The following is a 23,289-nucleotide window of genomic DNA, read 5'->3' on the forward strand; positions in this document are numbered from 1 at the left end:
TCTCAGTGGCCCCATCGAGGATAGTGCTACATACTGTATGCTTTTGCCACTAACTGTAATACCTTATATAGCAAATAATATATCATAGCTTGATTAAAGCTGAAGTGTGGGCAAAAACTTTATTGGGACATTAGTTAGCACAGGGTAGCACAATGGTGTAGTGGTTAGCACTCTCACCTAGCAGCAATAGGGCCGCTGGTTCAAATCCCAACCACGACACTATCTGCCTGGAGTTTGCATGTTCTCCCTGTGCCTGCATGGGTTTCCTCCGGGTACTCTGGTTTCCTCCCACACTCCAAAGACATGCTGGTAGGTTAATTAGATCCTGTCGAAAAAAAAATTGGCCAAATATGTGCATGTTGTAGGTGTATGTGTTTGTAAACGTGTCGGGACCCCATGGGGTAAGGACCTCACTATACCGCAGATGGACACCGGCAGCAAAAAGCACCCTGAGGCGATTCAGTTCGCATAGGTAGCGCTTTACAAGTCAGTCAAGTTAGGTATCAATAAGGTATCTCTAATAATGTGTGCTCCACTGGTAGTATCACCGTCCACCCTGCATAAAAATAACAATTTCAAAGAGAGAATCCACTAGTAGAGCTCATCATTGGAGCTACCATATTGGTATCTCGCTAATGTTGCAATAAAGTTTTTGCCCATACTTCAGCTTTATCTCCAGCCAAAGCTCTTTTTTTTTGCTTTGGATAGAGTGGAAATTGCTGTCAGGTTTTTAATCTTGAAGCAAGTGAAAATGAGGCACTGAATTTAGCCTATCTGCAGGTCAATTGGATTAAGGCCCCTTTCACACAAGCGGACCGATCAGGTCTTGCTGTCTGTTTTTCAGACGGGCCTGATCAGACAAACAATTGTTCTCCATGGGGAGGCGGATATAAACGGACATGTGTCAATTTACACTTGCCTGAATCCGATCCGCCAAAAACAGACGGATGGGGATCATTCCCCATCTGTCTAGCAGATCAGATGACAGTCAGATGGAAACGGAGAGGTGATCCATTTCCATCTAACTGCCCCATAGAGAACAGTGGGCTGTGTCCGTGTTCACTCTGCATAGCGGGAACGGACACGGATCTTTCATCCGCCTGCTCTAAGGCCTATGTGTACTGGCTCCAGTAAGGTTGCGCCCAACAAGAACAGGGTGCCCAGAGTTTAAGATTTACATGAACAAAGTCTAATGTGAATATCAAACAAATGTTCCCGGTGTCCAAAGAAAGGCCCTGCTTGGTGCTCTCTTGGTGTGCTTTTCAAAACCACACCAAAAATTAAGCTCCTTACTGAAATGAATAGAAAATGTGTCAAATAAGCTTGAAACACGAACCACGGTTTTGTTTTTTGAGTCATGTGTCTATGTTTCACAGGTGCATGCTGAGAATCAGGCAACCAGAAATGCACTGGAAATGCATCCAAAATGCATATGCATTTTTAGATGCATTTTTTTTAACTGAGCAGTGTAAAACCCCAAGGGCCCTTTCACATTGATTTGCTTTTGTTGTTTAAAAAGTGGAACAAAAATGCACGAAAAATGTATCTCTTTAAACCCTATGGAACTCTTCACACCAATGCACTGCACTTTTGGAACATTTTTAAAAGTCCTTCATGTTGTATTTTTGGTGCATGTTTGAAAAAGCACATTAAAAACGCACCTCCTAATTGAAATGAGTGGAAAACACATCAAAAATGCACCGTGGTTGTGTTTTTGGTGCGCTTTTTGAGTCATATGTCCATGTTTTTCAGGTGCAAGATTGGAGTCAGGCAACTAGTAAATGCAGCAAAAATGCATCGAAAAACGTTATTCATTGTGAAAGCCATTCATTGTAAAAACCATTCATTGTGAAAGCTATTTATTGTGAAAGCCATTCATTGTAAAAAATATTAATTGTAATAAATATTCATTGTGAAAGATATTCATTGTGAATGATAGTCATTGTGAAAGTTAGTCATTGTGAAAGATATTCATCGTGAAAACCATTCATTGTGAAAACCATTCATTGTGAAAACTAGGGATGAGCCGAACACCCCCCTGTTCGGTTCGCACCAGAACATGCGAACAGGCAAAAAATTCATTCGAACACGCGAACACCGTTAAAGTCTATGGGACACGAACATGAACAATCAAAAGTGCTAATTTTAAAGGCTTATATGCAAGGTATTGTCATAAAAAGTGTTTGGGGACCTGGGTCCTGCCCCAGGGGACATGGATCAATGCAAAAAAAAGTTTTAAAAATGGCCGTTTTTTCGGGAGCAGTGATTTTAATAATGCTTAAAGTGAAACACTAAACGTGTAATATTCCTTTACATTTCGTACCTGGGGGTGTCTATGGTATGCCTGTAAAGGGGTACATGTTTCCCGTGTTTAGAACAGTCTGACAGCAAAATGACATTTCAAAGGAAAAAAAGTCATTTAAAACTACTCGCGGCTATTAATAAATTGCCGGTCCGACAATACACATAAAAGTTCATTGATAAAAATGGCATGGGAATTCCCCACAGGGGAACCCCCGAACCAAAATTTAAAAAAAAATGACGTGGGGGGTCCCACTAAATTCCATACCAGGCCCTTCAGGTCTGGTATGGATATTAAGGGGAACCCCGGCCAAAATTTAAAAAAAAAAAATGGTGTGGGGTCCCCCTCAAACTCTATACCAGACCCTTCAGGTCTGGTATGGATTTTAAGGGGAACCCCGTGCAAAAATTTTTTAAAAAATGGCGTGGTGTCCCCCCAAAAATCCATACCAGACCTTTATCTGAGCACGCAACCTTCCAGGCCGCAGGAAAAGAGGGGGGGACGAGAGAGCGCCCCCCCTCCTGAACCTTACCAGGCCACATGCCCTCAACATTGGGAGGGTGCTTTGGGGTAGCCCCCTAAAACACCTTGTCCCCATGTTGATGGGGACAAGGGCCTCATCCCTACAACCCTTGCCCGGTGGTTGTGGGGGTCTGCGGGCGGGGGGCTTATCGGAATCTGGAAGCCCCCTTTAACAAGGGGACCCCCCAGATCCCGGCCCTCCCCCCTGTGTACCCCTACCATTTCACAAAAAAAGTGTCAAAAATGTTAAAATGACAAGAGACAGTTTTTGACAATTCCTTTATTTAAATGTTTCTTCTATCTTCTATCTTCTATATTCTTTCTTCTATCTTCTATCTTCTATCTTTCTTCGGCTTCTTCCTCCATCTTCTTCTTCTTCTGGTTCTTCCTCCGGTGTTCTCGTCCGGCATCTTCCTCTGTGGTGTCTTCTTCCCTTCATCTTCTGGGCCACTCCGCATCCACTATGAAGGGAGGCTCCCGCTGTGTGACGCTTCTCCTCTTCTGACGGTTCTTAAATAACGGAGGGCGGGGCCACCCAGTGACCCCACCCCCCTCTGATGCGCGGGGACTTGACGGGGACTTCCCTGTGGCATTCCCCGTGACGTCAGAGCCATTGATTTGTGAAAGCTATTCATTGTTAAAACCATTCATTATGAAAGATTTGTTGAGAAAACTATTCATTGTGAAAACCATTCATTGTATAACCCATCCATTGTGAAAACCACCCATTGTGAAAGCCATTCTTTGTGAAAGATATTCATTGTGAAGCCATTCATTGTGAAAGCCCCTCATTGTGAAAGCCACTCATTGCGAAAGCCATTCGTTGTGAAAGCCACTTATTGTGAAAGCCACTTATTGTGAAAGCCACTCATTGTGAAAGCCATTCATTGTTAAAACCATTCATTGTGAAAGCCATTTTTTGTGAAAGCCATTCGTTGTGCAAGCCATTCATTGTAAATGTCACCCGATGTTTTGTACAGTAGAGCCACAAGGCATTCACCATGCATTGTGGTGTGCTCTGTTTTGAAAAAAGGGTCTTTCTTTCATTGCTTTGTGTTGATAGCCCATTCATAATGCATGGACTGCTTTAACTGCTTGCCGCCCGCCCACCGTCAAATGACGGCGGGGTGGTGCGGCTCTCATTCTGGGATGCCGTCATATGATGGCGTCCCAGAACAGCTGCTCTCACGCACCCGTGTGGGCACACAGTGCGGCGATCGTGGCACGTTAGGATGCGGCGCAACCCCGATCTTTGTAAAGAGCCGCATCCGCGGCTCTTTAACCATGTGATCGACTGTGTCCAATCACAGCCCATCACATGTAAACATGGAGATGCCAGTAATCGGCTCTCCTCGCCTCACACTGACAGAGTGTGTGGTGAGGAGAGCCAATCAGCGGCATCTCCATGCAGGGGGACATCTAGGAATGTAATCAGGACACTGATCATTAGTGCCCTGATTACAATATAGAAATACAGTGTCACCAATCAGTGCCCACCATTGCCCACCAATGCCAGCAATCAGTGCCCAACAGTGGCAGCAATCAGTGCCCACAAGTGCCACAAATCAGTGCCTATTAGCAATGCCAGTCAGTGGTGGCAATCAGTGCCACCTATCAGTGCTGCCCATCAATGCCCATCACTGCTGTCGATCAATGCCCATCAATGTCACCCATCAGTGCAACCCATCAATGCCCATCAGTGCCCATCAGTACTGCCTATCCGTGCCGCCTATCAGTGCCAACCAGTGCCGCTTATCAGTTCCCACCAGTGCCGCCTATTTGTGCCCATCAGTGCCACCTAACAGTGCTCATCAGTGCCACATATCAGTGCCACCTATCAGTGCCCATAAGTGCGGGATATTAGTGCCTCCTCATCAGTGCCCTTAAGTGCCACTTCATCAATGCCCACCAGTTCAGCCTATCAGTGCCCATCAGTCCTGCCTCATCAGCGCACATCAGTGAAGGTGAAAAATTACTTAGTTACAAAATTTACTGACAGAAAAAAGTAAAAAACATTTTTTTTCAAAATTTTTGATCTTTTTTTTTGTTAAAAATTAAAAAACCAATAGTGATTAAATACCACCAAAAGAAAGCTCTATTTGTGTGAAAAAAATGATAAAAAATTTGTTTGGGTACAGTATAGCACAACCGCACAATTGTCATTCAAAGTGCGACAGCGCTAAAAGCTGAAAAATGGCCTGGGCAGGAAGGGGGTATAAGTGCCTGGTAGGCAAGTGGTTAATGCAACACATTTTAACATGTGCCAGAACGCACATCAATACATGTGCATTATCACACTGCAGTGCAGTGCTTTAAAGCGAATGGGTCCTCAAACTAGATAATTAAAAAAAAGTTCAAGCTGGAGAATGTATCCCACCCGGTCCACTCTCTCGATCTGCTCCACCATCCCCCCATTCTCTGGTGTTATGTACAGTTGCCCTTTAATGATGTGAAACAACGTGAAGGAGAACAAATAGACTCGGCAGCCTCGCTGGCTTTGTAATTTAAAGGTTTCAGAGGCTTCCTGTTTAAAAAGTCACCATTTGTAACAGAGATGAATTAGCCTGAGATCGCTTTGGGAGCCGTGTCATCACTTTTTCCTCTGAATTGAACTCTGCATTGCAATTTATTTATGTTTTTGGCAATTTTGTTTGAAACTTATGTCAACAGTGCGGCGCGCTGTTCTATTTTTCATGTCCATGTGTCATTGTGATAAAGTTGTTTTTTTTTCTATTTGCTTACAACAATTATTTTCAACCCTCTTTCAAATGAGCATGTTTCAGGCAGCGGGAGACAAGGGCTTTGAAGTGTAAAGCTTGGGCACAGCTGATTTATAGTGGAACTATGGCAGGCAGAAGCTATGGAGCAGTGGTGGTCAACTTTTATGAGAGGGAGGCTAAAAGTACAACCTCTGACATCATCAAAGGGCCACACATATTAAGTGAATGTAACACAACAGAAAACTCAGAGACTGCGGACACCCAACAGAAAATGATCAAAGACTGTAGACATACTACAGGGTTAGAGACTCTAGTTATGCTATAGGGATGGAAACTGGGGAAATGTTTAAAGAGAGAGTCACAAACTAGGGACACATTACTTAAAACTTAAAAAACGCTTGTGCCACATCAAGATTCATTATAAAAGATCAGATGAGAAAAAAAAAAAAACAGAAAAAGTAAGAAAGTAAAAGAAATAAACCAAACCATTTAACTACAAGAACCAGGCAGGCATGTCGTATCCCAATTGCCTGGGACACTATGCCACATATGCTTTCAGTGGAGACCATAAGTTGCTGTGTCGCAGCTCATTGTGTTGGCATGGACTAATGTTGTCACCATCAGGAAGCTCCAAAGATGTGCAACCTCCACTGGAGCAAGTGGGTGTAGACAGAATATCACTGCAAAAAGGCTGAAGGATACTCAGAAATTGGAGGCAAAAAATTGATAGTACATAGATCATGCTCTATCATACGCAATGCTTTAACAAATGAAATCTTATGTACTTGGGGTTTTCATCTACTTTAAAGCCCAAGTCATCCAAAATCAGCTAAATACATCCAAGGTGCATCAAAACAAAAGTTGTGCAAAGTCTTACACTTCTTGCTTTTTCTAAAGTCTAAAGTCCCGTACACACGATCGGACTTTCCGACAACAAAGCCGTGGAATTTTGTTCGAAGGGTGTTGGCTCCAACTTGTCTTGCATGCACACGGTCACACAAATGTTGGCCAACAATTACGAACGTAGTGACGTACAAGACATAGGGTGAGCCAATAAAAAGGAAGTTCAATAGTCATGTGATATCTCCATTACGAACGCTAGTTTTACAAGACTGAGAGCTTCCGGATCGTCCTAGATTCTGAGCATGTGTGTTTGTACTTTTGACTTTTGTCTGACGGACTTGCGTACACACGATCCGAAAGTCCGACAACACACATTTGTTGGCGGAAAATTTGACAACATGCTAGCCAACATTTATTGGTGGAAAATCCATCAACAATTGTCTGATGGAGCATACACACAGTCGGGCTTACCGCCAACAATCTCACATCCAACATTTCCCGTCGGAAAATCCAATTGTGTGTACGCAGCAAAAGAGTTTGTCCCCTGCCAGTATGCTACACAGAAGGATAATATTCCAGCCCCTATATACAACAGCCTACTGGAGGTTGTTGGATATCAGGGCTGGAGTATTATATGTAATAAATGACTGGCTTGGCAGCTTTCTATGATGTGCCTTTTGTAAGAACTGGGTGTTCGTCGGTCCTTTCTTTCTCTTCCTTGCCTTGTTTTGGAAATGATGGTTCACACCTATTACTCTTCAGGATATACATACATCTTTTGTTCTTAAATTACTGGGTTCAACCACATGTATCGCATTCGATTGTGCTCCTGATGAAGATATATGATAATTTGAAATGTGTTGAGCTGACATGTGAAATGTTGTCTTCCATTATGTAGTCATATGGAAAATACAGTATATGTGAACCATGTACTAAAGTGTTGGATATGGTGTTATATGTGTTTGTTATATTCAATCAATGAATGTTATGCTTCCATATACGTTTTTTAAGTAGTGCCAATATCTATATGCCCTCTAAATTCCATTCCTACTATAGCTCTGCAAAAAGGAAAGACTCTACACACCTGAAATGTATATTGATTATTTAAACCAACCAGGGTTCTGTGAAAACCAGTTCCATGAACTGTAGCTGACTGACCTCCCACATAAAGGTGCCTGCATAGTTTTGGGGTCAGTGCCACTTAGCAGAGCTAACTGGGTGACACAAATTATCTCTGTATGTACAGGTGGCATTCTGACTATCATTGTAAGAGGAGGGCATTTTTCCCCTGATCTCCAATTTAAGGGTTATTTTTCTCGCTGACTAACAATGAGATACAACTTTAAAATGTAAAGTAATTTAACAGTCATTTTGTTTTTTTCTTTGTTTTTCTAGAAATTGAAAAAATACAGAAGGGGGAGGAGGAGGACTCAGACAGCAACGAAGACCAATATATTGATGTGGTGATCAATAAAAACATGAAGGTGGCACAAAAAGTACTCATTCCCATTAAACAGTTTCCTAAAGTAAGTATTACACATTATTTTTTTTTCTAGTGTCTGTTATGGTCCTCATTAGTTCAAGTCATTGTATATGTAGTAGTAGTCACATTCAACTGGACTTGTTTTGTGATTTTGAAGATGTTTCGTAACGTCACCAAGCCACATGTTCAGTCCTTGTGGGTATCAGGAACATAGCCCATTATTTTTATCAACACAGGTAGCACAAACATCCAGATCCATGAAACATGTCAATGCAGAGGTTGATTTCCAGGAACAGGATGGGAGGTGTGAAAGTTGTGGAACCACCTTGTTTTAACGCATGGATGAATAGGAGCCACACACCAAATATATCTTCCTTCTAAATGTTCTTTATTGAACCATTAGTAGTATGGCTGCTTCCATGATGTCCCTGCCCAGGGATCACCTTTCCTTGTAATCAAGCCGTATCGGTAACATGCATTAAAGAAAGGTGATAATTGGACAGGGACATAATGGAAGCAGCCATACTACTGATGGTTCAATAAAGAACACTTCGGTGGAGATATACTAAGGCTTGGTTCACACTGGTGTGGGTGGAAGCCAGTGTGGGACCTGCACTTTGTCCCGCAGCTGCAACCACCCACACACAAAGCACAGGTCCTGTGGGCGGGTGCCGTTAATGGCAGGTGCCGTGCGTGCCATTATTCTTAATGGCACGTCGCCCGCACTGCAAATTGCACCCGCACTGGCAACTGCACTGTAGTGCGGTTACCATGCGGGCTGTGATTTCTGGAAAGGTGCAGGGACCTTTTCCCTGCGCTTTGCGAGGCACAGCAGCCCATTCAAATGAATGGGCTGTTGTGCACACTCGAACGCAGCCTGTACAACATCAGCATAGTACCCAATCAGTGTCTATCTTCAGCTTGTTCAAATAAGCTTTGACAATAAAACCTGGAAGCTGATTGGTTTCTATGAACATCTGCACCAGATTCTGAGTGATCTGCACCAGTTTTAGTAAATCTCCCCTTAGAGATATTTGGTGTGTGGCTCCTATTCATCCATAGCAAGTGGAGACTGACTTTTTGAGCTGGCACCCTAAACGCCCACTGTGATTGCACAAAACATAAGTCTGTAGTGCTGCTGCTGTTTTGGAGGTTTGAACTACCTTGTTCTAGTTACATAATTCCATCCTCCGTGTCAGGAAATCTGCATATGTGTTAATCATTTGAGTTATGTACTTTTGGCCTGCTCGGATGTAGGTAGTATCTCCGCCTTCCTCTCCCCCAGACCATTTATTTACAAAACACAAGGCACCAATTTTTTTTTTAATGAATAGCCAAGAGGAGACGGAGGTGGAGACATGGCCTCAGCCCTGGGGTCTATGAGATCTACAGCACCTACAGTAATTCCAACCAACCCAGAATTACAGGCTCTACTAATCCAGCATCTAAACAGGCATCTTTGCAGGATGTAGAAGAAAGTGTACATGATTGGAGTTTGGTTTTGAGACAAAGGAGTGTTTAATTGCTTTAAAAGAGAAGTACAGCCAAAGCTCGTTTGGCTGTACTTCTGTGGATCACAGGAGTGCAGTTAGTTCTGCACTCCTGTGACCTGTTTTCAGCCAACAATGGGCTAAAGCCCACTGTCAGCTGATGTGATGAAGCCAGTCCAGGCTGCAGAAACATCGCAACCATATGGTAGGGATCCACCCAGGAGCCTGGACCAGCACCTGGCTCAGCCTCTTAGTGAGCCGCTGAGAGCCTGAGCCAGCTTCTTCCTAGGGGGGCGGTGCAGACAGTGGTGACTGACAGTCACGGCTCTCTGCTCACCGCGGCAGGGAAAACTGAGCGATCATTGGTGTTTGATCACTCAGGATAGAAGCAGCATTGAATCAATGCTGCACCCACCCAGGTAAGTATGATTTAAAAAAAAAAAATCCATACTCGTTTAACACTTTTAACCAGTCAATCATTTTAAATCTGCAGCTCTCTAATACCAAAAAAATACCTGATGATCCTGCCACAGAGGTTTTTGTTATGGGTTGGCAACAGTCTTCCAATTGTGCTCCTGCATTGTCACCCCATCACAGGCACACTGGGGGGGAGATGAAAATGTCAACTTACATTATACAGGCATGGTCTACCATAATCAGGATACTGGTCCAAAGCTATTTTTTGCACCTGAGTGCATATAGACAAAAAAACCTGGAGACTTAGTTTCTTCAGCCAGCATGTGCATCAGGCTGTTCCTTACAAGTGCTTACATGTGACCATAAAAAACTTGAAGTCCTGTCATGTCAGTGTCATGGCTGACCGATTCCCCTATGTCCATGTATTCATTTACCTAGCTTGCCTCTATTCACTAAATGCCTCACCATTTCCATTGCATCACAAATGTGGGAGCGCTAATGTGACGAAAACACATCTCTTCCCTTCACAGCTCTGCCTGCTGGTGTCTGTGTCAGATTTAGTTACTGATTAACTCTCACCTGCAGATCAGTAGACCGAAAGGCCCAAGGATTGGGGAATACTGTATGCAGCTTCTTCACGGGAAGTCAGTTCTTAGACTACAGACAGAGGTCATGTGATAACCTGTTCAGTGTCATGTGGCATGTTTCATGTTTAAACACAAACAGAAATTTCTGACACTGGAATATGAAGATTTACTCTACTATAGGCTGTACATACAGGGCAATGAATGACACCATGAACTACATGATCATTGCACATCGTAAAGTAATTGTAAAGTCTCGTTTTTTTGTTTTTTAAATGACAAACATGTTATACTTACCTGCTCTGTGCAGTGATCTACCCATGATCAACCCAGGCCTGCATATAGCACATTGGGTCTTCAAGGGGATAAAGGTAGTAGACAATCATATGGTAGGTCCTACCGCTAAAATGTTTAGAGCTGTACAAATGGAATACCGATTAGAGGATTCCAACCAATACGGGTATCTTTTAGATTACTAGTTTTCTCCGTAGCAACTCAAATACCTCTACCTAGCTGCCATGGAGAACATCTTTATATCTCACCAGACCCACCACAAGCATTAAAGGTATCCCTTTATTCTATAATATGCTCAATAAGAATGTATTCACTAAGTCGTTATCTATTAAAGCATGGGAACAGGAAATGGATACTTTGTACACCCCAGAGCAATGGCAAAAAGCACTCAATATTACTTATGCAGCAACAAAGAGTTAACTTATGGGAATTAACCCAAAAAATACTGCTTTGATGGTACTTAACACCCTTTAGAACAGGGGCAGGCAACCTCGGCCCTCCAGCTGTGGTGAAACTACAAATCCCATCATGCCTCTGCCTCTAGGAGTCATGCCTGTGATTGTTGGGGTCTTGCAATATCCCATGGGACTTGTAGTTTCAAAACAGTTTGAGGGCCGAGGTTGCCTACCCCTCCTTTAGAATATTCAGATTTGACACACAGACTTCCCCACTATGCTGGAGGAATTGTGGAACTAGAGGCACGTTGTTTCACATATTTTGGTCATGCCCAGCCATACACACCTTTTGGACATCAATCTTTAGATTACTCTCACAAATCCTAGGGATACATATCCCCTTATCAGCAGGTTTGGTCATCTTATCCCTGGGAATGAAATCCATCTCAATGGCCTTGAGGGTTACAGTGACTCATGTTCTAGCACCAGACTATCAATAGTCAGACACTGGAGGGATCATGAAGCACCTTCTTTAAGTGAAGTTATTAGTACGACCAATATATACATATGAGATAATTTTTGCCTCATCACAGGGTAACTACCAAACAATGTATTCCTGATGGAAGCCATGGACTGAATGGTACAAAATAAGATTTACTGCCAGACTGTGTAGTTCTAAGGTTTAATCTACTATTTTGTTCTTTTTATTAATTGCAATCTTGTTCTTTTATTTTCTTTATGTTCTTACTCATAAAATGATATATGTACTTCTCAGGGCATATAGGGAGAGATCTCCAACAAAGATCACAGTGCTCCCCCCGGCAATTAATTTCTGCAGACTTTTTAAGTTGCTGAACGGTCCACTTTCAGAGGTTGCGGAAGCCCTGTCTACATCTGACTGCTCTAAGTGCAGCCCAGGCGCACGCCCTTCCTCTCCTCATCCGCTGCTTTTAATTTTAATTAAACCTTATGAGTAGCCGTCCCTCTGTGTGCACATTGGCTTGGCTTATTATCCTTCTGTGGCGGGATTCACCTCTCTGCTGCGACCTTATCGGAGAGGTTTGGATGCTGTGTCAGATGGGCCTTATGCCAAGCCTTGTCAGCCGGCTCCCTCTGAATCCTCTAGTTATACTCTGTGGATCACACAGCAGTCCAAGCTAAGCTGCCAGTAATTGGTTAGTTGATTATGCCATGTTACTAAAATTGGTCAAAGTACATTTTCTTATATATCAACATTTTTACATGTAATTTCTTCTTTGTTTTTGTACAGTTTAACTTTGTTGGTAAACTCTTGGGCCCTCGTGGTAATTCTCTGAAAAGATTGCAAGAAGACACACTGACGAAGATGTCCATACTGGGAAAAGGGTCCATGAGGGATAAAGCCAAGGTAATGTCATGCGTGACCTAAAACAAACAAAAATCTACTTTAAAAAAAATAAATAAATAATAATTATAATAGTAATACAAAAATATTTTAAATAAAATGTAGACAACAAAGATAATAATAATAATAATACACAAATAATGTTGTTATTATTATTATTATTATTATTATTATTATTATTATTATTATCATCATCATCTTTTTTGTCTACCAAAAATAAAAAAAGTATTATTATCAATATTATTATTATTAATATTAATATTCTCTTTCAGTCATCACTATGAGGATAATAAGAATAAGAATAGTAACATGGATGATGATCACCATCGTCTTTTTTGTCTATCAAAAATTATTTTTAAAACTGTATTATTATTATTATTATGATTATTGTTAATATGTTTCACTTTCATTCATCACTTTTCTATGAGAATAATAATCATAATCACCATCCTCATTAACATCACCAACAATAATAATAAAAATTGTGTAAAATTGTGTATTATTATTATTATTATTATTATTATTATTATTATTATGTTTCTTTTTTTAGTCATGACTTTTATATGAGGATAATAATTAATAATAATTAATATATTTTTTCTTTTTTGTGATTTTTCATGTATTGCACTTTTTTCACATTAATGGTTTAATAGTCTTTTTTTGTGTTTATATCTTGTGTCTTAATTAAATATTTAGTTTTGCCAGAAGATAGCAGCTTTCACTTAATTCATTTTTTGAATTTACAATGTTTCATGGTTTTTACCTAACCTATTTTTATGTAGGTATTATTCACATGGGTGGTGGGGTTAGCGCAGATTAGACTATTTACACATAATAATTATCATCGTCATCATTATCATCATCATCTTTTATAAATAATAATATTATTATTAATAATAATAATGGGACAAAAATAATAATAATGTAATTATGTCTTCTTCCTCTTCCAGAATTACACTTTTACTATTACTATTATTAGTAGCAGTATTTAAATAGTATTATTGTCAATTTGTCAATAATAATACATTGTATCATAGAAAAGAGATGACAAAAGGAGAAAAGAACGAAACATTTTAAGGCTGTTTTAACGTTAGTTTACTACTAGTGAGTCAGTAACCTGGAGAAGCACGTGAAAGATTTAAGGGATTTTAACAGCTATCCCTTAAAGCTGAACTCTAACCAAATAGCTAAATAGGGTAATTATACAGATGAAATATATAGGGGAGCTGTTTTACTTGGTAAAGCCCTGTCTGGCAGGGCAGAAGACCTGATTGTTAAGCAACACATAGGTCTTTTCCTTCCTCTAGCCTATGGCTGGACAGTGAAAGAAGAAGCAGCAGACTGAGCTCTGTGTTACTCTGCTCCTTGCTCTTTCCTTATTGGCCCATGAGCATTGCAACACAACTAATTGGATTGTTGAGCTGCTTCTCCCTCTCCGATCCTTAAGCTCTGCTGAGACCAAGTCAGATACAGGTTTGGCTATACACATTCTTCAAAGACCTAAAATTTAAATCTGAACTAGTTATATAATATAACCTTACTGCATATTCGGAGCACTCTTTTCATGGAACATAAAAACATCCACATGTGAAATTATTTAAAAAATATGGGACCTGTTTTGGATATGCATTCTTAACAAGTCATAGCTAATCCAGAAAAAATAGTTTTATTTTTCCATGATGTAGTAGGAGCTTTCCCAGTTCTGCATTACACAGGCTGTACAGGGGATGGGGACAGATATTTTTTAGGCTGCCTTTATTTAGGGTTCAGTTGCTTGGAAATTAGCTGCTTCCACAATACAAGCATGAGGAAAAAAAAAACCTTCATTGGCTATATTTAGCGACTGTAACAGCTGTTTATTTTAAGAATAATAATCTGCTATTTCTTTAGGCACTTTTTATAAACCAGTAACAAGTTTCTCAAGTGTGGGTAGTTAGAATCATCATTTTCTGTTGCAGGAGGAAGAGCTCCGAAAAAGTGGAGAAGCAAAATACTTTCATCTTAATGATGACCTTCATGTGCTCATTGAGGTCTTTGCTCCTCCGGCAGAAGCCTACGCAAGGATGGGGCATGCTTTGGAAGAAATCAAGAAGTTCCTTATTCCTGTAAGTGTTTGGAAGGTTCTCATTTCTTGTATTTTAATTTTTTTATTGTAAATTTTAAGCAGGCAGTCCCCAAGTTACGAACACAATAAGGACTGTAGGCTTGTTCGTAAGTCGAAGTTGTTCGTAAGTCGTAACACTGCATTTGTAAGTGTAACTTCCGGGTGGAACACTGCATTCATAAGTGTAACGTCCGCCTGTGCGTGGATGTGGGATGTTCCGGGTGCTTTTATGTTATCTGGGGCTCTTCTGGCCATGTAGTACTGCAGTGTGGGATGTGTTTGGAGGTGCTCAGAGGTATCTAGGACCAGCGTGGAGCACAAGTGGCCGTCATTCATAAGTAGGAGTTGTTCGTAACTCGGGTGTTCGTAACTCGGGACTGCCTGTAGTAGTATGAATAAATACCAGTATTATACTCATCAGAAAATAGAAGCTTTACTAATGTAACACCTTTGCAAATCCTTCAAGGGTGTATCTTGGAAGTTAGCATGTTGGCTTGTGTGCTCATGTTGTTTCTACTTTCCATGTTTTAGGTGGTTATATACTGTTGAAAGTAAAATATACTGTAAGTTTATGCTGTAAAATAATAGTAATTTCAGTACTTATTTTGGGGTATTTCTTTCTCAACCATTTAACATGGAGGAACCCTTGAAAAAATGTTCAGGCCTCAGGTAACAAATGGCAATAATTACTACGGCTCACAGTTCATTATCTATGTGGTCATAGGAAGAATTTTCATTACATTGGTGTTCAGTGGAAAGAATATACCTTATATTGGTGATGAGTAGGAGGAATGCCCCTTACATTGGTGGTCAATGGGAAGAATGCTTTCTACATTGGTGCTAAGTGGAAAGACTGCTTCCTACATTGGCGCTAAGTGGAAAGACTGCTTCCTACATTGGTGATCAGTGGGAAGAATGCTCCTTTCGTTGGTGGTCAATGGAAAGAATGCTCTTTGCATTGATGGTCAGTGGGAAGAGTTCTCCTTACATTAGTTATCAGTGGGAAAAATGCTCTTTACATTGGTGGTCAGGGGGGAAGGATGTCCCTTACATTGGTAGAAAGAATGCTTCACACATTTGTGATTAGTGTAAGAATGCTCATTGTATTAGTGGTCATTGGAAAGAATCCACTCTTACAGACAGCCTAAAAGGTTATTGGTGTCAGTGGTTGCCTATCTGAGAGGCATAAAGGGCTCATATCTCAAGGAACCCCTAGCAACCTTTGGAGGAACCCTGGGGTTCTGCAGAACCCTAGCTGGGAAAGTGTGCTTTAAATTATATGTAAAGGCAAACTTTTTTGGTGTTTTTGGGCAGTTTTGCGATTGGACCCCATACCCCCGTCAAGTTTTTTTTTTTTGCAGTCTAACATAGGAATTCCCCTCATTTTTTTTAATTTTCTCTCATTGCTTGTTGTGTCTTCAAGACAGGAATGGAAGGATAAATCTCTCTAGTGGACCACACCGACAAAAAACAAAAAACTGATAGGGGTTATGGCCCCTTCCTATGCTATCCAAAACTAAGCTTAAAATAATGGGGATATTATATATACATCGTATTGATTGTGGTGATTTTATATACTATGGTTAAACTTGCTGTTGCTTAATCCCCCCCCGCCCCAAAAAAAATGAAAATATCAAAAAGTCTCTGATGGATGGTGAGTCAGAACTTTGCTGTCTACAAGCAGAAAAACCTTCAGCACCTCTGCCTCTCATACACTTCCTCCTGCCAATTCCTGCATCACCCTATTAATGGTGCCACCCCCCCAGCACATAGGGCCTGGCAGGAGGAACCACATTGCGCTGCACCATTAATATGGCACAGGAAACTGGCATTTGTGGTGTGCGCCACATTGATTAAAAGCAAATAGAGCTGTTTTAGAAAAAGACAGACGAATTCAGGTAGCATGCAGCTCCAGCTGTATTGCTCTCTCTGCTGTGTCTGTCACAGAGACAGCATAGAAGAGAGAAATGATCCCCCCCCCCCCCCGTTTTGTTAACTAAGGGTAGGATCTGTTACATTTGCTAAGTTTAGAAGAGTGGTGCAAGCATTATGCATGTGCCACTCTGTTTATCCCCCTCACGTTTCTATCAAACAGTAATCCTAGCCTCACCCAATGAAGGCTTGGATTAGAGCAGCCTTTCTCAACATTTTTAACATGGAAGAAGCATGCTCACAGTACATTAGTGTGATGGTCAGTGGGAAGACTGCTCCTTACATTTGTGGCCATTGGGAATAATTCCTCCCTACAGATGGATAAAAACAATTGTTGGAGTCAGTAGTTACTTATCTGAGGGGCAGAAATTGACTATTGCTCAAGGAACCCCTGGCAACCTCTGGAGGAACCTTAGTCTTTCACAGAACCCTGGTTGAGAAATGTTGGATTAGAGACTTGTGATCCGCTGAGGACTGATGTATAACCTTAAATTATAACTAAAGGCAAAACTTTTTGTTTTTAGTTTAGACTGATAGAGTGCAGAGGGATTAGAACACCAGTACATTTTTATTTCTGCCTGTGCCCCCCGTTAAGGAGATTATTCCTCTCTATTTGTTCTGTTTACCATTATCATTAAAAGTGAAAGTTAAAATAAATCCCAAATTTTGGGTTGTCCCCAGAAAAGTAATAGAAGGGAAATCTTCTAATGAGGACAATAGTTCTGGTGATCTGGGGGGGGGCAAGTAATTCCCTTAATTTGCAAGGGATTTACTCTCACTTACTGTTTGGCATTGGGACAGGAAATGAAGGGAAATCTCTGCAAAAAAAAATCTGATGGGTTATAACCTTCCCTTGCTCTATCCAAAATTAAAAAAAAAAAAGTTTTGCCCTTAGTTCTACTGAAAATTTTAACTCCATACACACACCAGAATAATCAGTTCCTTATAAAGAATTTTTAATTTTGTTCATCCAGTCCTTAAATTTACAGAGACTAGCCAGGCAGCATAGCCAGGTTGATGACCTTCTCTACTGCAGTTAAACAATACAGCTTGGTCATATCCCCATCCCAACCTTTGACTTGATGATACAAAAATAGCAACAAACTTTTGTGCCCACCCCTGTTTGTTCTCCTCCTGACAGCACATGTGCACTGCAGCAGAGTCTGACTGGCTCCTAATGTCCACTCTACTCTTCCATTTCTATTGTACAATATAAAACAAAAGTCATTTGAAGGTACATGCACTATTTGCATGTCCTGCCATTTACACGGACATTAAAAAAATACTTCAGTTATGAATGAATACAGTGAGTGAGTGTGTTCACTGTGTTCATTTAGAAAAAAAAGGGGACGGTAAATTACATATTTACTAGACCCTTCCCCACTCACCATTCTGAAACATCCCCTGCAGCAGCCAGGGGGAGAGCAGAGGAGGGAAGCCAGCAGCACTGTGGGCGGGGGGGGCGCAACACGGGGGGGAGCCAGGCAATGGGGGGAATCAGCACTGCACGCAGTGATTAGGGTGTGCCCGGGCACACCCGGCACACCCCTGCGCATGCCTATGGTGACAATACAAAGAGGTATCTGGTAGGGAACTGTGAGAGTGCCATCATCCCAAAATATGTAGGAAAAAGGAAAACCCTCCAATTGCAGGGACTATTATGGGCACAGTGGACATATAACCTCTAAGGCAAAGATATGTAAAAAATATATAAATCATGTTTGGTAATAAGATAAAAAGGTCTAAAATAGAGAAAAAAAGAGGTCTTGTATGCATATATACAGCAGTCACACAAGGGCCAATAGATGACCTTGAACATAAATTGGGAGATGAGACATCCAATGCATTTTGATATTTCAGGTTTACAATTTTCTTTCATAGGTATTCAGGCCAGCCAGGCTGCTCCATATCCAAGTAAGCCCAAGGAGTAAAAACAAATGCAAATGTTATTGCTTGGGTCTCCCCAGAACGTTAAGGGCACCGAATCAAGTCTACAGCACTACTAGGGGCAGCAAAGCAGGACCAAACCGACCACCTGGGACCTCAGTGAAAGGGAGGGTATAATCTGTGCAAAAAAGGACCAAATTCAATTGGTATAGGCATGTAAATGGCCAGCTAGACTGCAGGATTCAGAGTAGCCTGCTGAATCAGATCCATCTACTTTCACTTTCACAGGATCAGAGAGACATCAAAGAGACATGCTGCAGCTGAGCTGTCCAAACAACACCTATGCCTATGGTGACAACACAGGAGCACAACTAGGAGACAGAGACAGGGTGTTAAGAGAACGGGCTGACTAGCTCAGGTCCCGCCTGACAAAAAAAAAACTGACTTTATAGGCTTATTATGAGGGAACCACACAAAAATATAAAAACACAATATGTTAGCAAACATTAAAATAGGAGTTAAAACATGGGCAGAAAGCCTCTAAAAGATCCTCACATTAACATTATTACCGGAAGTCAATCCATCTATAGAATATCTAACAAGATATGGATATAATTGTAGAGTCTGTATGCTTCTGTTTGTCAATTCAACGTTTCACAAATTGAAGGCTTCTTCAGGACCCAATAAAAAAGCAGAGCAACAATTAATATGATGGATCAGGGAGCATCCAATTAGCATAGCAGGCAGGTATAGGGCACCAGAGCCAATCACCAACTCATGGAATGCTGCCCATAAAACAAAAGGCACTGATGGGCCGCAGATTCATTGTTATAAGATGGTATCACATTTCCCAGAAGCTAGAGAAAGAGCAGAAAACCCGCCAATGTGGAATATGATGCGCATTCTTGCAATTAATCCAAAGTCAATGAATGCACCATAAGTCTGCTCGTACATTGCATCAGCACACCATGCTGCCTGCCCAGCCTCACTACAGAGTGTTGTCACCCTATAAGAGGAAGTGCCTGAACAAAGATTTTCATGTCATAGCATCGTCACTTGAGATTACTTTTAATGCAAGCTTCGGATTTCAAAGAGAAGTATGGGAATATTTATATATTTTTAATCATACTTACCTAGGAGGATGCAGCATTGGTCCAATGCTGCATCTGTCCCCCTTCGACTCTAAGACTGAGAACCGAGTTATCAAACACCACCGATCGCTTGGTTCTCAGAGCTCCCTGAGCAGAGAGCTGGTGACTGCTCCACCCCACCCCATGGTCACTGGAGTGCTTGCAATGTGGAGGGGGTGGGAGTAGCCGGTTCAGGCTCTCAGCAGCTTGCTGAGAGGCTGAGCCAGGTGCCGGTCCTGGCATGTGGGTACCATATAGTCGCGATCTTGCCTGAGCCTGAACCGGCTCTGTGTCATCAGCTGACAGCAGACTTCAGCCCACTGTCCGTTGAATACGGGTCACAGGAGTGCAGAACGAACTGCACTCTTGTGATCCATAGGAGATGTACAGCCAAACGAGATTTGACACACAGGGAAGGAATTGTTTTGCATGGGTCAACCAACTTATAGACTTGCTTTGTGAGAATCAAAAGCTATACATTAACACTAATTGATAATATTGTTCACATTACAAAGTAATCCAAAGAAATGGGTCCATGCTGCTTGCAGCTAGACCAAGATTTATTAATATAAATAGATGCACACACATTGCAGACAGGTATCAAGATAAGGAGCCCTGACATGTTGTGCATACAAAATGCTTAGTCATAAGGTCTTTCTTTTTGATGCAATTTGCACGCAAAGCACTTAGATGTAAGGACAATAAACATACATTTTAATCACGCTCCTGGCATAGCTGAAGCCCCTCCCACCCATCAACAGCTTTAAATATATATATATATATATATATATATATATATATATATATATATATATTGAAGCTCTTTTTTAGGCTGGCCATAGATTACTTGTTGTTCTTTTTTTTGATCAGCCAGAAGGCTGATCAAAAAAAAAAAGAAAAACAAGCGGATTCCTGCATCCACAAAAGCAAAGTGGATATAGGAAATTTCCCTGCTGGGATATTGTATTTTGAGGTAGTAGGGGAAGGCTTATGCCCAAAGTTCATCATTTAAAACGGACTCTCTTCCAGTCTAATGGACAAATGAGGTCAGAGAAGTCCAAAAAAACAAACACACTATCAGGAAAGTTCACTTTATTTATTCCTTTGCGAAAGGGGTAAAATGCAGCAATATAACATTAAAAGCAGACAGATTCGCAATTATCTAACCCAAGAAAACAGAAAAAGGAGTAAAAGATAGTAATATAGCATTAAAAGCAGACAGAATCGCAATTATCCAACCTAAGAAAACAGATTGCGGAGCTGGATTGCCACTCAGGTCCATTTTCCTCTCTTTGCTCATCCCTATTAGTGATCTTTATGTTCTGTTCTCCGTTCTTTTCATCTCTCTATCTTGAGAATGTAGAAAATCCAGCTAAGATGATTAACCCTTTTTATTTGAGAGAGGAATTCTTTTATTTCGCCATTTGTTGCATGTTAGCATGGTTACGGTACAGGTAGATCAGGAGAAAGCCCCTGCTGGGAATGTCTCTTTGAAGAACAGTTTGCGATTAGTGTGTAGTAAAAAGCTTTTAAAGAAGAAAGCTATGCAGCCAATCCCTCAATCACATGTCATGGGCCTGATTAAACCGTCTCTCTTCAGGGTTATTGAAGAATACTTCCAATCAAATGGACAAATGAGGTTATGGAAGTCTAAATAAACGATTTGACAAACGCAGCATCAGGAAAGTTTCCAAATAGCATTCAGTCCATCTTGATGCGGCTTCTGACTCATATCGTTATAGTGGACAGGATTTTTTTGTGAACAGTAGAGCCTATAATATTTCCACAAGTTAGTACACACCACACCTGACCATCACACCTATATGATCTTGATATACCATTCCATAGCCATGGGCATCAATATGTAGCTGGCCACTTCTTTGTGACTATAATAGCCTCCACTCTTCTGAGAAGGATTTCTTACAAATTCAAGAGTGTGTCTCTGAGAATTTGTGTCCATTCAGCCAAAAGAGCATTTAGAAAAGCTAGGTACTGATGTTGGCTGAGAAGACCTGGTCTTCCAATTCATCCTATAAGCATTCAGTATTTTTTGCTGTCAAGCTTTTGCGTAGGTCATTTGAGTTCCTTCACACCAACCATCAAATCAACCTTCAAACCATGCCTTTATGGAGCTGTCAAAGTCATGCTGGAATTAGTAAAGGACCTTCACCAAATTGTTAGCACAAGGTTGGAAGCTTGCTGTTATCTAATATGTATTTTTTATTCCAAAGCATTAACAGTACCCTTCACTGAAAACACCTGAACTGAATCATTTGGTGGGGTCTCAACATACTTCCCACCATATTGGTAGGTGTGATGGCCTGAAACAAACTGGTCACATGTGAGGAAAACTATAGATACCCAGTAGGATCTAATGAGGATTTTGCTAAAGTTTTGTGGTAAAAGTACTCACCCCTTGTTCCCAAATAAATTTAAAAAAATAACATATTTTCTTATGTGGTACTATCAGAGGCAAGAACATAGACTCATAAGAGGTTTTTAGGTTCACTAAGCAGGTCCAGTTTATCCACAAAGTAAATCATATGTTTCTATGAACCTCAGCTTGGAACAAACCATCCAAATCACTGCTGTGACTGACTTACACAAACCTATTGAGTGATTATTAATGCTGGGGGGGGGCAGGTGGCAAGAAGTGGGGGGAATAGTTTATGGATACACATATTCTTTAAAACACCAGGTATCAATGAAGTACAGACTTGAAATTCTCAAGAGTGCCTCACTTACTAATATCTGTTTTCAAGTATTCTGCATCTGTTCTTTCCATCCAAGAAAGAGATCATGTATCTTACAGACTTCCCTGACTCTTCAGTGTTCCCTTATGAAGTGTAGTAAAACAAAATGAATGATTATTCAAGGACAGAACATTTTTACTTACCACTACAGAATAGAAAGAGCTCTTTTTTTATTTAATGCTTGGATGTCCTTGAAATATTGGATCATTTTACAAAGCTCCTTGTATTTTTTTCTTTTTTCCTGGATCATTCAAGGGCACCTTTTTCGAACTTGTGAAAATAGAAACTCATGTGGCAATAGATAATAAACTGTATTATGCAATGAAAATGATTAATTGTATTCTCAAGATGTAATTAACAGAGTTTTCCTAGATGCTTCATTACTGTTTACGCAGTAACCTCTCTGATAAGGGCAAAGGGGGCTAGTTTTATAAAGGCTCAGGCAAGCAGAATTAAGTATGCCATTCCTCGTTGCCTGTTCATCAACCATTTGTAGTTATAAAGGCATTGGTATTTATAAAGATGCTGCACATTATGGCAGGTTTACCCCCTAGTGTGCCCTCCTCCATCAATGCAAGGTCCACTTTCCCCTTTGTTGATCTGTCTACCACTGCTGCCATCTTCTACGTTGCCAACCCCCTTATTTAAATCTGCAGCTAGCATCACCAGCTCCCTTGATACTTTCACTGTAAATACCAGGACTGACCGTTGTCTATAACATCTTCTGCCTGCAGATCGGTTTGCTTAGGAGTATTGTTGAGTCCATTTAACATTCTGTCATTTCACTCAGCCCTGATGAAGTGGGTATGTGTGACGTTGAACCGCGTTGGTTGTCTTTTGTCTTGCTTGTTGTAACCAGTTGGACAATAAAGACTTTTTCATTTGGCACACTCTTTGCATCATTGCGATGCCTGTTTTCTTTTCCATTAGGCATAGCCACAGGTCTTCTTTTAACTTCTTCTCGCCGAAAGACGGCTACAGCATGGGCCTTAATTATGGGGAGGGCATCCATAGACGTGCTCCTGAGCACGCTTTGCGATCAATGAGTC

The 23,289-nt window shown here is 41.0% G+C and overlaps 1 protein-coding gene across 7 annotated transcripts in view; it reads left to right on the plus strand.

The window, feature by feature from the left end:
- KHDRBS3 (KH RNA binding domain containing, signal transduction associated 3) overlaps positions 1 to 23,289 on the plus strand; it is a 210,197-nt gene that overhangs the window by 85,224 nt on the left and 101,684 nt on the right. For all 7 annotated transcript variants that reach the window (XM_073632282.1, XM_073632281.1, XM_073632284.1 and 4 more), the window contains 3 exons: positions 7,783 to 7,913; positions 12,321 to 12,437; positions 14,393 to 14,539. In XM_073632282.1, coding sequence (XP_073488383.1) covers positions 7,783 to 7,913; positions 12,321 to 12,437; positions 14,393 to 14,539 — 395 coding nt within the window. The remainder of the gene's footprint in view (positions 1 to 7,782; positions 7,914 to 12,320; positions 12,438 to 14,392; positions 14,540 to 23,289) is intronic.

This window comes from Aquarana catesbeiana, linkage group LG05 (assembly GCF_042186555.1).
Source record: "Aquarana catesbeiana isolate 2022-GZ linkage group LG05, ASM4218655v1, whole genome shotgun sequence".
Classification (NCBI taxonomy): Eukaryota; Metazoa; Chordata; class Amphibia; order Anura; family Ranidae; genus Aquarana; species Aquarana catesbeiana.